We start from the raw sequence: 13,995 nt of genomic DNA on the forward strand, positions 1-13,995 counted from the left end.
GGGGCGACCGGCCCCGAGGGGCCTCTCCCGGCGCGGCAGCGGCGTCCGCCCAGAGCCCTCCGCTCCCCGCCGCAGAGGCACGGGGAAGGGTGGCGGTTTCGCCGTTCTCGAGACGCAAATGCGTTTGCAAAAGTGAAGTTTGAAAGTATTTTTCCTCTTTACGTCACCTTTTCTCCTGTTTCTTTTTAACCTCTCTGACTGGCAATATAAAACTGCATTTTACCCTTTCGATGTCTAAGGGGTGGAGAAAAATGCTCTTGCTGTCAGTCCGAGTATGTAAAACCCAGTAGCACAAGCATCAGTGTGTTGTTGCGCTGTCAGTAACCGTGTTCCAGATGATTTTACAGATGGATACAGTCATAAGATAGGAAAGTTTTGTCAGTGTTCATTTATACTTAAATCATCATTTCAACTTGTCAAGTCCACCTTCTCCTCTATGAAAGATAAAAATGATCTAAGACTGTATTGCGTTGATGTGCAGTATTTGCTGTGTTGCTGAAGTGCCAAGTTGTTTATTGATTCGCTTCAGTGTTGTTTTTGTTCTACCAAGATTTTAGTGACCTGACCCTTGTTGTAGAATCAATGCTGGCAATAAGTTTTGTAATGCAAACTAGTATCTATATGGGCAAGTTTTGGTATTGATATAGGATCACCCCAGTTTGTATGGTGTTTGGGGTTTTTTTATAAGTATATCAAATCACTTTTAAATAATTTAGACATTTTAGAGACTTGCTTCTGAGAAGCCTGGGACATCTTTTGCACACCATGTAACTGTACAAGTAAGAGTAATTGTTTTTTTTCTTTTTGTAGGATGGATACTCACAGTTATCAGCTTATGAAAGGAAAAGACTAAAGAACATTACAGAAAATGCTAAATTCTTTGCTGCCTTAAAGCTGCATGAGGTTTGTATAGATTCTAAGTAGCTTCAAAATGTGCTTTTCCAAGTGTGATAATTGTACTGTCATCCCTCTCGTGAAACCCTTCCCTAACAGCGACAGGTGTGTGAGGAGAGCCACAAAAATGTCCCGAGACATCAGGACTGCCCTGACTGGATAAAAAAATGGGGTTTTGTTCTGCTGGTTAGCTTTTTCCAAAGGGGGGGGTCATTGGTTAAACGTACAAAAAGCGAAGAAAGCAAAACTCCCCTGCCACGGTGTTCCGTGGCAGCAGCCCCCAGCCGTGCTAGTGCGTGTGGTCCCAGAGCTGCGGACCCAGCAGGACCAGATGAGGTGACCCTTGGGTGAAATGCTCTCCCAAAGGTGCCTGTGTGTGTGTTCTGGGCAGTGTGAGTGTGGTATGTGCACCGTCCTGCTCGCTTGTGTAGCGTGTGCTCCCACCCCTTCCTGTGCACCCGCATTCCCCATCGAGGACATTGCGCTCTTGCGTTTCAGATGCAGTGCACGCAGGTTAGTTGGTTATCGAACTGGAAGGCTGTAGGGCAGCAGGTGGCAGGTCTCGGGTTTGGGAGGGTTCGGCTCTCCGCCCTGTGCAGGGAAGAGCCCGCGGGGCGTGTGCTGCTGGTGCCCTTCCCCGTCTCCTATCTGCTCTGCGCCATAGGGTGGACACAAGCGCGTTATAATTCTTCTCACGTTGGTGAAGTTGTCTAGAAAGTTAAGGTAGTGGGACTTCAAATGCTGTCACATGAGTAGATCTAAATCTTTGCCCTTCTTTCTGCACTTGTTCGTTCTCTTATTTTTTTCTTTTTTTTCTTTTTTTTAATTCATAATATATCCCTTTTCTGGCAGCAGTGAGTGAATTACCCAATTACCTCCTCGGACGGCTGCATGCTTGCTTGGTCATTATACCAGGTTGCAGGACACGGTTGGGCCTGTCTAGTAGGCAGTAGGGCTCCTTACTGCCACGACTGAAACCTGAGTGAAAATAACTCCTTTTCCTCCAGTTACTGTCAGAGAGGTCAGTAAAGACTGGGCAGTCTGCCTGTAATCACAGCGCTGCCCGCAGAGTAGCGCAGACTAGCAAAAGGAGCTGTAGCCGTCTCGGTTAGCACTGGCAGTGGCTAGTGCGGGCTGCCAGAGCCAAGCAGCGGGTAAGTCTTTCCATGCCCGAGTTGGTGCTGCTCAGGCTAGAGCGGTGGTGGAGTAGAGAGTGGTCCTGGTGGTGAGCTGGACACGTCTAAACTTTTCCGGAGACAAATGAGCTAAATGCCTGTCTTCAAAATGTAGTGGAGAAGAGGCTGTGAATGGAGGCCTCTGTAGTTACAGGTTCTGCTTTAAATGTCCTTCTGTGTCTGGTGTGTAGCATTTGGAGTGTTCTCTTTGTTCTGTAAAGAGAACAACTGCAGAACATCGAGACTGTGCCGCACGCTGTTCACAGGAATCAGGGAGGTCTTGCTGGGACATCGAAGGAAGCAGACACTACAGAGCTCGATGTTTAAAAATCCCTTTTTATTATGGTTATAAATAATTGAAATATAGTTTATTGCAGCCTTTAGATAACTGTATTTTATACAGGTTGATCTTTTATGCTTGTTATATATATTTTTAATCTTTTTTTTCTTTCTCTTCAAGTCAGCTGCAAGACTTCACCAAATTGCAACTAAAAGACAATCTCATGTCACCAAAAGGTAAAATAACTTTATGTGAAGTTTGTCACTGTTCCTTCATTGTGTGTTTGCTGTTTTAGCATCTCCATCTGCATGTGCCTGATACTACAAAGAGGGAGAGCTAGTGAGGAGTATCCCTGTAAAGATAAACGTGAATAACTGATTATCTTAAGCTGTATGAATTCCTGAACGGGTAGCTCCTCTAGGTAGTGCCTCTCCTCTGCCATCCGTTGGAAAGAAAATGACAGCATTAATATCTTTTCCGTCAAATTACAGAATATGTTCTTTTCATGATATTTGTATTAAGATATTTCAAGCCCATTTGTTTTTTCTGATGACATTTTTGCATGATGGCTAAAGAAAAAAGTATTAAATAATAAAAAACAAATGATGGGAAAAGGCTTGGGAAAGAAAGGGAGCGGGGAGAACTAGGTGCAAGAGATAGAGTAACCAATTAATGTAGAAGACAAGACATTTAGCACTGCCAGAACAGTGCCAGGCAAAGGAGAAAAATGAGCTTAAGTACAAAACAAAGAATAAGATATGTGATGAAAGAAAGTGCAGAAAGATGACTAGATCAATGAGCGGAAGGATGAATTATAAATAAGGAGGGCTGGGAAGACAAGTGACAGTGGCAGGATGTATTACAAGCAAACCAAAATGCAATACATATATATGCTTTGCGAAGTGCTTTTTTGTTGATCGTTGCTATCAGTGAAGGCAAAAGCTATCACAGCCCTCCTAAAGTGAATCAGAACCAGTTAGGCTGTAAATCTGAGCTGAGGTGTCAGAGCTGTACGTCTGAACCGACTCTGTAGTCTTGTACTTAAATGCAGAGGGCGTATGTTAGTTAACTGTGTCTGTAATTTTGAAATGTTTTAATTGTTCTAGAGCGAAGCCTAAAAAGGCAGAAGATGAAACAGTACGGCGAAGATCTATGCGCTTGCAAAGAGTAGAGCCTTCAGAAATTCCAGTGGTGGAGATGCCTGCCCAGCCAGCAGCAGAGGAATATGTAAGATGGGGAGGGGTTAGAGGAGATACGCGTGTGTGTACACGAGCTTTATAAAAACGGTGCTGGTGAAGCTGACTGATAATACTTGTCATTGCTGAGCTTGTTGCAAAAACCTTTAGACATTTGGGAAGGTGCGTTATACAGTGGCATAATAAAAAGTAAATTCTTTCACCCTCAAGCATCTTGAGTAGCAAGCTTGCCATGTCCTCTCTGAGGGTTAGTCAATATTCTGTGACTCAGGTTGATGAAATGGTGCGGTTTTGGATGATCAGAAGGGTCCTGAGGTAAAATGTTACGCATTTTTCAACAGCCCATAGATTTGAGCAGCTTTAAATTCAGTTTTATTGCTCTGTTTTAATGTTATTTCACTGTAACTTTTGATCTAGTTTATTTTGCTTTGCAATATTTACTACCTCTTTGAAGTAGTTATATAGCAATAAGTAAAAATTCTATTGCTCTAAGAGATGGGAATTAAAATCTTCCATGGTGCTGTAGAATAAAGCCAAATCTCTGTAATACGGTTCTTGGAGTGTCAGAAAGGAGAGGAGAAAAACACGGGGTAGCTGTTTGTCTTCGCTGTTGCATTTAGTAAAGTTCTGTTTATCTTTTTAATCAGATTTGATACAGACTTTGTTGTTGTTGTTACGTATTGTTTGTTTCTTGTGTTATCACATGTGTGTTCTCAGAATACCTGGTGTGCGCAAAGTAACAATTCACCCTATTTGTAGTTTTCATTGATTTGAGTTACAAAAATCACTAATGTCATTCCAGCCTCAGGTTCCAGCCGGCCCTTTGCCAATGGTTCCAGAAGATCAGATGGAGAACAGTAAATTGACAGAGGGTTTATTGACTACGTGGATGAGGATAAGCGAGGTATTACTGGTTACAATTAATTATTTTTGGATAAAGTAATTTAGCTTGAGTTCTAAGTAATCTAATTCTGATAAATATTTCCTTTCTGTCCGTAGATGAAAGCTAATGATACGGAAAAGCACACGTGTGATGTGAAAAGGTGATCAGAAGACAGCAGCTAAAACCTGGGTATTGTCGTCTTCTCTTTCTTTCTTCTCTTGAACAGCTAACGTTTTAATGATGTTGTCTAGATACCAAGACAGCCTGAACAGCATGGTCCTCAGTGAAGATAACATTAAAAAGGTTGTGAAATACCGAGTGTGTTCTATGGCTATCCATCCTTCTGAAAGCATCATCTTCGTGGCAGCTGGAGACAAGTCCGGGCAGATCGGTCTCTGGAATGTGGTGAGTTGTTGGTGTGCTCTTCACCTGGCAGAGCTGTCCGTTGCAGGATGGGTACAGACGTGGCACAGCCTGCGGTGTTATTTTGTCAGGCCTGCAGTGGTGTGTTAGACTTTCCCCGTTCTTACGGATTACACCAGGGTGTCTGTTAAATTGAAGCTCACCAGAATTGCTTGAAAGGTCTGTCTGGTCCTTGGTAAGGCCAGGTTTAATGGGAGGAAAGGTTGCATTGGTAATTTTTAGGGGCAGAGTGGAAGAAAAGGGATCACTACCTGAAACAATGGTTAAAATTCCAATTCACTGTTGAGAGACTCAGGTTCTAATTCCAGTACCCTTATAGCAATACCACAACCAGGTTTTGGAGAGCGAGGAGAAATGGATGCTCAAGTATTCGGTTTTTGTTTGTACAAATCTTGGGTAGCTGCAGTGAGTCACTGTTTTTTCCGGACGGCAGAGATGAAATTGCTGTGCCAATATGTGTGCTGGCACCTATTTACTTACATTGTGTCTGAAAAATAGCTTAGCATTTGGTGCTTTGAAAACTTTTGAGGGCTTTGCAGATAGTCTCGCCATCGTTTCTGAATTGCCTTAATTACTCCTGCAGCAAGAATCCTTATTCATGCCCTTGACTTACACCTTTGCAACCTTCCTCCGTTTTATCCCACGTCACCCAAGCCAGCTGCTTGAAGGTCACACGCCTGCAGGTTTTCTTCTCATTTTTTCCAATGACATTAACCTCTCGAGTTTCTCTGGCTTAATTTCTGCTTTGACAGCTTCAGGAAACTGATCAACAAAATTCAGCGCTGAGACCCTTACTCAATTACCAAGAAGTTTAACCTGCTCCATATAATTTAGAAAGCTCTGACTGTGCAGCTGCGGTTTCTCCCTGTCAGAGAGTGTGATCTGCTGACGGGGAGGCTGAGGTCTCCGAGTGCTGCAGGCTCTCTTGTGGCCTTGCAGAGACATTTCAGTGGAAGCCTAGAATTGTTAAAGCTACTCTTCCCTCTTGCTCTCCCTTCTTTTATTTTCCTGAAGTGAGTTCGACTTGACCAGGTTTGGGAGCAGAGTGGTCTTTGTGGAATGGTATTGCTCTGAAATGATCTGTTCGGTTTCTTTTAAAATATCAGAGCTTGAATGATGCCCGAATTATAAAAGAAGATATAGGAAATCATAATTTACATTCAGTTTGGGTCACTATAATTTAGCTTGAGTTCTAAGTAACCTAATGTGTGCATATTTTGATGTAAAAGGCATACCCGTACATTTGGTCCTCAGCAAGGTGTTCAGCTGCGGTAAGCGAGAAACCAGTTCTGTCAGTGAACAAGAGCCAGATATCGATGGCCAGATACAGCATTGACGGCTGCGCTGACAGAAGTGCGCTTGAATTACAGCAGGAAATGGCAGCTTTTCCTAATTGGGAAACACAGTTCTGAAACTGAGAGTAAATTCTTAGTGCTCTTTTGAGCTAAATTTCTTTTTTTTTAATAGTGGTGAAGGGGGTAGTGGGAGGGAGGTCGTAGCCTAGCCGTGCTGCGTGGAGTGGTGGTCCACGTGAGGTCAGTTCTCTTCCATGCAGAGGTGAAACTCCCGTTGTCCCAGTAAGACGTTAGCCTGTGCCTGTTACCTGTGCTGGCATCTCCACGCATCATTCACCCTCCTGCCTCCTCCATACAGTTGTCCAGAGCAGACTGAGAACATTTGAAAAACGGAGACTTTACTTTGAAAGTTGCAGTAATTGATAGGGAGAACCACAGTGATTAGCATCTGTGCTCATTGAATCTCAATTGTTTTTCAGAACTGTAAGTCCGAAGAAGGAGCGCCTGTCTTCATTCCACACAGCTATTCGGTCAGCTGCATGCATTTTTCTCCGTTCAATCCTGCTCACTTGCTGTCTGTAAGCAATGAGTCTCTGCGATGTGGGGATGTTACCAGAGCTGTCTTTGATGAGGTGAGTGCTCCCACGGCTGTGCTGCAGACTGCTTGGAAATCTCTTGGTGTGTACTGCTGTGAGGTTTTAGTCTCGTACCCAAGTTGTTATTTGCTGGCTGTTTTGTTAACAAGAAAGTTCAAGGTTCCATTTCCACAAGGACACATGAAGTAACCTTTAATTAACATCATAAAAATACGGAGATGCTTCCTGCTCAATAGAACAGAATAACAGCTTGGGCACTCCTAATTTCCTTCCTGCAGAAGCAGTTGCAATTATTGAATTTAATTTCATATCTTCGTACTTAAGCAATATGTGTGCCTTTACAAAAGCAGTACCTTTTGATGATGACAAACAAGAGCGATTTAAACAACTAAATTGTACTAACGCACCCACCCCCACCCCCCAACTAAACATTGTAAACCAACATAAAGCATGAGGTGACTTTGCTTTCCTCAGACTTCAGGTCAGCGAAACGCTGCGGCTGCCTTTGCGGTGAGCCGGACAGCTTAACTGAGGAGTTACGTGATGCTTGCTTTGTTTGCGTATTTTTTGACAGATACATCTGCATTAATCAGCTCTCCAACACTGGAAAACATAACAAGCCCCAACAGTTTAAAGCGCTTTTTTCCCCAACCCTTACAGGCACTGTCATTCTGGTGGGGATGCAGGCAGGCCAGCTGCTCGGCAAGTGTCCGCGGTTGGTGGGTGAGGAGGCCAGGAAGGTCATTCCTTGAGACAAATGCTTGCAAGAAAGTGTCTTTAGAGGTTGGGGGAAGAGACAGGCCGTTCTCCTGCTCCACTTACCTTACGCCAACTTACGTAGCCTTGTGATACCGCTAGGAGTAGTGCTGCCATTGAAAGAATACAGCTACTAACGAGGAGAGTCACGGCTTGACGTCCGGACTCTGATCTCCCAAATTACAGGAAGCCAAATTCACATTTCTGCACCCGATTAAAGGTTTCTGTAGCATTGGAGAAAGGAATGCAATTGTTAGCCCTCACTCATTATGCACTCGAGGATAACAGCCATTTGATTACTGGAACCTGGAGGTGATAGTGTCTTGGAAGAGTTCTGACAGAATTCAGAGTACGTTGCCGGTTTGTTTTGGATGGTTAATTATCTCCTCTGTGCAAAGCATACCAGTTTTGCAGAAGGGTTACCTGCGTGGATAGCCGAGGCTGGAGCTATGAAATCAGGTAGTCTTCATTAGTATTGTTAGTGTATTAAAAAGGGAAAGCATGAAATCTACAGCCCATAGAGTGGTGTGGGTATTGTGAATAACTCCGTGCATTTGGCTGAATAGTTTCAGTTACATTTGACCTTTTCTATGCTCAGATATGCAGAAGTGAAGAAAGGTTATCTTCCTTTGACTTTCTGGAAGATAATGCCTCCACTGCAATAGTAGGACACTGGGATGGCAACGTTGCTGTTGTGGACAGACGGACCCCAGGAACATCTTCAGAGCTTTCTGCAGACATTGGCTTCAAAAGGACGAGGACAGTCCATGTTCACCCAGTGAAAAAACAGTATTTCGTTGCTGCTGGCGCCGTGTATGTAGCTCAAAATGAACTGCAGTTATTTTGTGTTTTCAGCGTTCTGTCTGCATTGATGTCTGAAGTCCGCTATAAATGGCACGCTTGGAGGGCAGGAGCAGCTGTTGCTGAGGCAATTTGTCAGCCTCAGTGAACTGCCAAAGCTTTCTCGATCTTTTTAGAAAACAAGTTTTTAGTTCTTAGCAGGATTTAAACTGTGATACGCTTTTGACTTTCACTTTTGGTAATGGGTACAAAATGGTCTTCTGAGTCACTGTTTTTTGACAGATCACAGTGTAGAGGGGTTTTAATGAGATGGTGGTTTGGCGTGGTTTTGGCGTGCTCAGAGTCCCGTGGAGCCACCGGCCGTTTGAGTGAACGTGCACTCCTGAACTCAAGTTCTCAATGCAACTCGTGTAAAACCTGCGGTGTCTCTTGAGCATTTTTCGGTAAATGGAACATAAGAATACTAGTTATTTAACCACCTTGTGAAGTGTTGTGTGTGTGATATGTGTTGCAGGGATGTTTGTATTTATGATGTTCGATACCTGAAGTCTAATGGGAACACTCCTGTGAGCTCTCTTAAAGGACACACAAGAAGCGTTGCTTCTGCGTATTTCTCACCTGTGACTGGGAACAGAGTAGTGACGGTGTGTGCGGATGATAAACTGAGGTAAGACGCTGTGGGAGGGAATAATCTTGACAGAAAATACCAACTGGTATCTTTTTGTTATTAATGTCTATCTGCATTACCCATAATTGAGAGCTTCCCATCTTCATCACTTTTTCTAAAAGTGATAAAGATTTACTCGCAATGGCATTTTTAATGTTGCATGATTGTCTTTTTTTTTTTTTTTCCTAATTCTCATTTTCCTGAAGAATATTTAACAATCAACAGTGAAATATGCAGGTGCTGTTAGTCTTTAAACCAAACAAATGAGCAAACAAAAAACCCCAAACCCAACAAAAAGCAGCCCAAACCCTGGCTCATGAATACGAAACGCTTAGAAACAGAATTTATTTTTAGCTGCTGGTACTTAAAAGTGTGATAATATCAGCTCTTTTGTAACTAGCTACCTTTTATTAATTTAAACGGCTGTGAGCTGTGTTGTATTAGAGATCTAGTTTTTTCTTTCTACTTTGTAGTTATGTGACCATAATTTATGTAATCTATTCACCTAAATACCTCTGCATATTCAGCACGTACGTGTTTAGAAGCCCTAAACTGTGTGAAAGAATAGCAGGTACAAAATGGGGGCCCAGTTAAGGCCAGGTTGAAAATCGGGCCTCTGCTCTGGAGATCGCATGTGGTTTTAAAAGACAGGGTAGCTACATGTATTCTGGAAAGAATCTGAATATGGTGCAGCTGTTACAGCGTTGCATGTTTTGTCTGGAAATTTGGTTTTCTTTCTTCCCCTTCCACATACACAGGGAAGAGTTCTTTGTGTGAGTTCTGTGTTGCTGTAATGCTTTCTTTCCTGTGATTTATTTACTATAGATAATTGAAGATTTGTTTTCCTAGTAGGCTTTGTTAGGAAAATCGTGAATCTTTAGCGCTAACGGAGCAAGTGTCAGAGTAAAAAACGGATATGAGCAAACCAGAATATTTCTGCTCAACAGAATGGAGAAACAGATACAGGATCATTTATTCACTGCCTCCTCCAAATTAAAAGAAAGCAGCTTTTAACCCAGCAGCCTGATGAACTTTTTGCCCTGGGGGGTTTGGGATCCCAAAAGTTTATGGGCGGTGAAGCAGAGCCCAGGACGGGAGATCTGTTGATGGTTTCTCCGTCAGTCGAGCCCACGCCTGCCTGAGGAAGTCCTGGCACTGGACGCTGTTAGAAGCTGGTAGTGGTGGGATTCCGCTCGTGGCGTGTGTTTGCCTTCTCCTGCGTTCTTCCCCGGGCAGCCTGTTTGTGCAGCGGCTACACGGACAGGCTGCTGGGCTAGAGGAGCCTCTCGTTTGTCCGAGCAATCCGTTCTTCTTCTCTTCTTATAAAGCTTTTAGAAAGGATGACCTTCAGCTCTAGCTACAAGCAATGAAAAAAGCAAGTGAATTGCAGTCGGAATGTTGGTGCTGTGAGCTGGATGTCTGTGTGCTCTGCGTTACTGTATTCCTGACTCTTGCGTGGTCTGGCCTGTGCTGATCTGTGCAAGGTGCTTCATGAGGGAAGGGCTGCCTTTTGTAACACACGTACATTTCATTGCTGCACTTGTGTCTTATAGGGTCTATGACACCACCTCTTTGTCATCGGCAGTCGCCGTTCTCAGTACCATCAGGTAAGCGGAACACACCGGGGCTGGGGGCGGTTCTGGCTATGGCCGTTCTGCTCCAAGTGCACTTGTGGCATGAGCGACGGGTGTGCAGCGGCCACACGGTGCTGTGTTCCCAAACAGCCTCGGGCTCCTCGCCAGCTGCAGGGGCGAGAGCAGCCCTGGGACCCTCCTAGCCTGAGAACTTGCCCCAGCCCCCCCGGGCGCCTCTTGTTCGTAAAGCACGACTGGGGCACAGCCTGCTTTGAGTCGGTAAAGCCTGCAGGGACGCTTTCGTGCCGCCTTAGCAGTAAAGCGCATGGTTTTGGGTAGAGTCTCAACACTTGTAAGACACTTTGTGCTCCAGAAGGGCGAGTCCTTGTCGGGGTTGGTTTGCTGAGGAGCTGGAGCTCAGCGATCAGCGATGACTGCCTTGAGAACTCTCCGTTTGCAGTTCATTGAAAGGCTGGATGCATGTTTGCCCTGTTTTTACTAAAGCATGCACCTATGAAGCATAACTGCTTTGACAAATAATTAGTTACATCAAAGTACCCTCTGCTTTATCCTTTCTCTCCGTTACGCTTCTGTGTCCCGTCCCAGCTGTCCCAGGGTAGCGCCCCCGGGGTGGATCCGCACCGCACCGTCTGTCCAGTGGGTGGGAGTGCCGATGGTTTAGAAGGCGAGGGACATGGGCTTAAACAAATGTGACATAAGTGGTGATACTTAAAGGTACTGGATTCAATAAGAGGAATGCTTATCTCTTTCTTTTTCTCCCTGTTTGTTTCTCTGAAGACATAACAGTAACACGGGACGCTGGTTAACTAGGTTCAGAGCGATATGGGACCCTAAGCAGGAAGACTGCTTCGTGGTGGGCAGTATGGCGCGTCCGAGACAAATACAGGTCTTCCAGGATACTGGGAAGTTGTTGCACTCTTTTTATAACCTTGACTGCCTTAGTTCTGTGTGTTCCATTAATGTGGTTCATCCCAGCAAGAACATCTTAGTGGGCGGCAACTCCAGTGGCCGCCTTCACGTGTTCAAAGAATAAAAAAAAGTAGCTCAGATATTTTTTTTTTCCTTTTTGCATTAAACTTGTTTAATCCGTATTAAGCTGTTCCTAAGCTTACTGTATTTTCTCAGGACAAAAGTGTATTTTAAAAGCTTTAAAATAAATCTTCTAAACAACCTTTGGCATTCTCTTCTCTGATTTAAAAAAAAAAAATTAATCCTGCTATGACAGTCACTTTGTACCAAAATAGGTATTTTTTCCCCAATACCAAAGACATGTTTCAAAAAAAGAAAAAGCGCTGGACGAGTAGGATACTTGCTACGTGTATGAAGCATCCCAGGCCGGTGGGGACTGGAAGGGCCCTCTGGAGCTCCCCCATCCCACCCCCGCCAGAGCAGGGGCACCTCCAGCAGTGGCACAGGACGGCGTCCAGGCGGGTTTGGGATGGCTCCAGAGGGGGAGACTCCCCCACCTCTCTGGGCAGCCTCTGCCACTGCTCTGCCGCCCTCACAGCAGAGAAGGCCCTCCTCAGGCTGAGATGGAACCTCCTACGGTCACCTTTGTGCCCGTTCCCTCTTGTCCTGTCACTGGGCACCACTGGAAACAGACTGGTCCCATCCCCCTGGCACCTCCCTTGAAGGATTGATCAGCGTTGAGGAGATCCCCCCAAGTTTTTTACTCAAGTGAAAAATTGGTACCGACACCATAAATGCTGAACAAATCTCATCCCAACTCTGGTTTTCATGATATTTAAATATTTATTTAAATTTAAAAATACTTTTCATGGCACCAATGATTTTATGCTAACTAAGATTGAATATGTAGAAAAAGGTACATTTTGAAGGAAAAATGTAACTTACAGTATTTGGCACATGAAAGGTTAATTTCTAGATTCTTTTTTTATGAAAACTAAGAAATTCACATTTTCAGGTATTTTACCGTCTACTGCTTAAAGAGGCAGTACGCTATTACGAGATTTATTTTCTTTTTCTGATATAAGAACCTATGGAAACAACATTTTTATATAAAGACAGGTAAAACTAACAGGTCGTGAAACACAAGACGTAACATGGAACGTAGAGGAAAAACGTACAATGAAAAATCACCAGTTCTCGTGGTTTTGCAGTAAAACGCTGGGTGGAAACTGCAGAGGTAAACTAGGTCTGGCATTAATCGCTAGTCTAGAGTAAGCCGATGGAGAAGGGTTCCAGGGTCAGTTCTTAGAGGCTGCGCTTTGTCTGGAAGGACGATGTCTCACGTACGGGGCGCGCGGTGCCCGCGGGCGGGCAGGGCTGTGCTGTTACGACGTCACGCAGTACATCAGCAGTGAGGAGGAGGGAACGCTGCATCGCTAACCCGGGGCGAAAAACGGCAGGTTCGGGACTACCACGCACTGCATAGAAACACCATGAACTACGGGCTGAGGTAGGAACACTACACTACGAGTTAATTTTGCTTATGTTGCATAAAACAGGCTATCACGTAAAAATCGATCCTGCGTCTCCCGGCAGCGCACGTAGCGGCTCCTGCCTGCTCAAGAGCCAGGGGCTCTACGCGAAACCCTCCTGGGCCCTGGGCTGTAAGCGGGCGGCCGCGGCTGCGTCCTCAGCGGTGAGACGCAATGGCTGAGGGCTTTATTTCCCCCCCTCCCCGACAGACGGGAGTTAAATGGGACCTCTCGCTTTATTGCAGGGACAGACGATCCCAGTCTGGCCAACTTGGCGTGGTGTTGGATCGACCAACGTCATCGTCACGCTCCTTCGCCGGGCGCTGGCTGAGCGGGTCCGGACCGGGCCGGAGCCGGCCGCGGCGGGGAGCGGCGCTCGTGTGCGCGTGCAGTGATGGATGGTGGGATGCTCAGAGACAAGAACACGGAAATCAGGCTTTTTAAAACTGCAGTTATGGCCCCAGCTTACGTAAAATCTCTCCCTGAGATGAAATAAAACTTGCTCACCTGTTTTCACCTTTTTTGTTAAGTATGTCCAACTTCTCAACCAACACTTAACAGAACTGGCTTTTATTGCTCCCTGTGTGAATAGACTTCTGCTTCCCAGGTAACCGAAGGTCCCGGTGGTTATGTCACAAGTGTGATGAGTTGGTTTTATTGATTTTTGCTTCAGAACAGCTAGGGCTAATGGTTGTCCATTGGCTTGTTCGGTCTCGCCTCCACTCCTGTAGTTCTGTCCTTTTTGTCTTCCGAAAAGTCACAAAATTATAGCTCCTTTCTCTATTCCAAAACTAGCAACGGGTTAATCTGGTGTTAGGCTTCCAGGCTGCAAAAGCGTTTACTCTTAAACCATTTGCTCAACGCGAACCGCTTTGTACAGCGCACCACTGTCACCCGATCCGTAAGGTAAAAAAAGACTTGATTAGATTCCATAACAAAATAGCATTTCGTTGTTAAAATAGACCTTGAAACAGTCTTTTTTTTTTTTTTTTT

General features: G+C 44.8%; 1 protein-coding gene across 1 annotated transcript; it reads left to right on the top strand.

Moving 5' to 3' along the window:
* Window positions 1–230: 230 nt before the first annotated feature.
* WDR76 (WD repeat domain 76) lies at window positions 231–11,594 on the top strand. Its single transcript, XM_009881158.1, has 9 exons — window positions 231–272; window positions 811–903; window positions 2,530–2,585; window positions 4,680–4,833; window positions 6,626–6,778; window positions 8,097–8,311; window positions 8,814–8,966; window positions 10,520–10,573; window positions 11,339–11,594. Exons 1-9 carry the CDS (start codon window positions 231–233, stop codon window positions 11,592–11,594), a joined length of 1,176 nt encoding a protein of 391 aa, XP_009879460.1.
* The last annotated feature ends 2,401 nt before the right edge of the window (window positions 11,595–13,995 follow it).

The sequence above is a fragment of the Charadrius vociferus genome, unplaced genomic scaffold (assembly GCF_000708025.1).
Source record: "Charadrius vociferus isolate BGI_N301 unplaced genomic scaffold, ASM70802v2 scaffold623, whole genome shotgun sequence".
NCBI lineage: Eukaryota > Metazoa > Chordata > Aves > Charadriiformes > Charadriidae > Charadrius > Charadrius vociferus.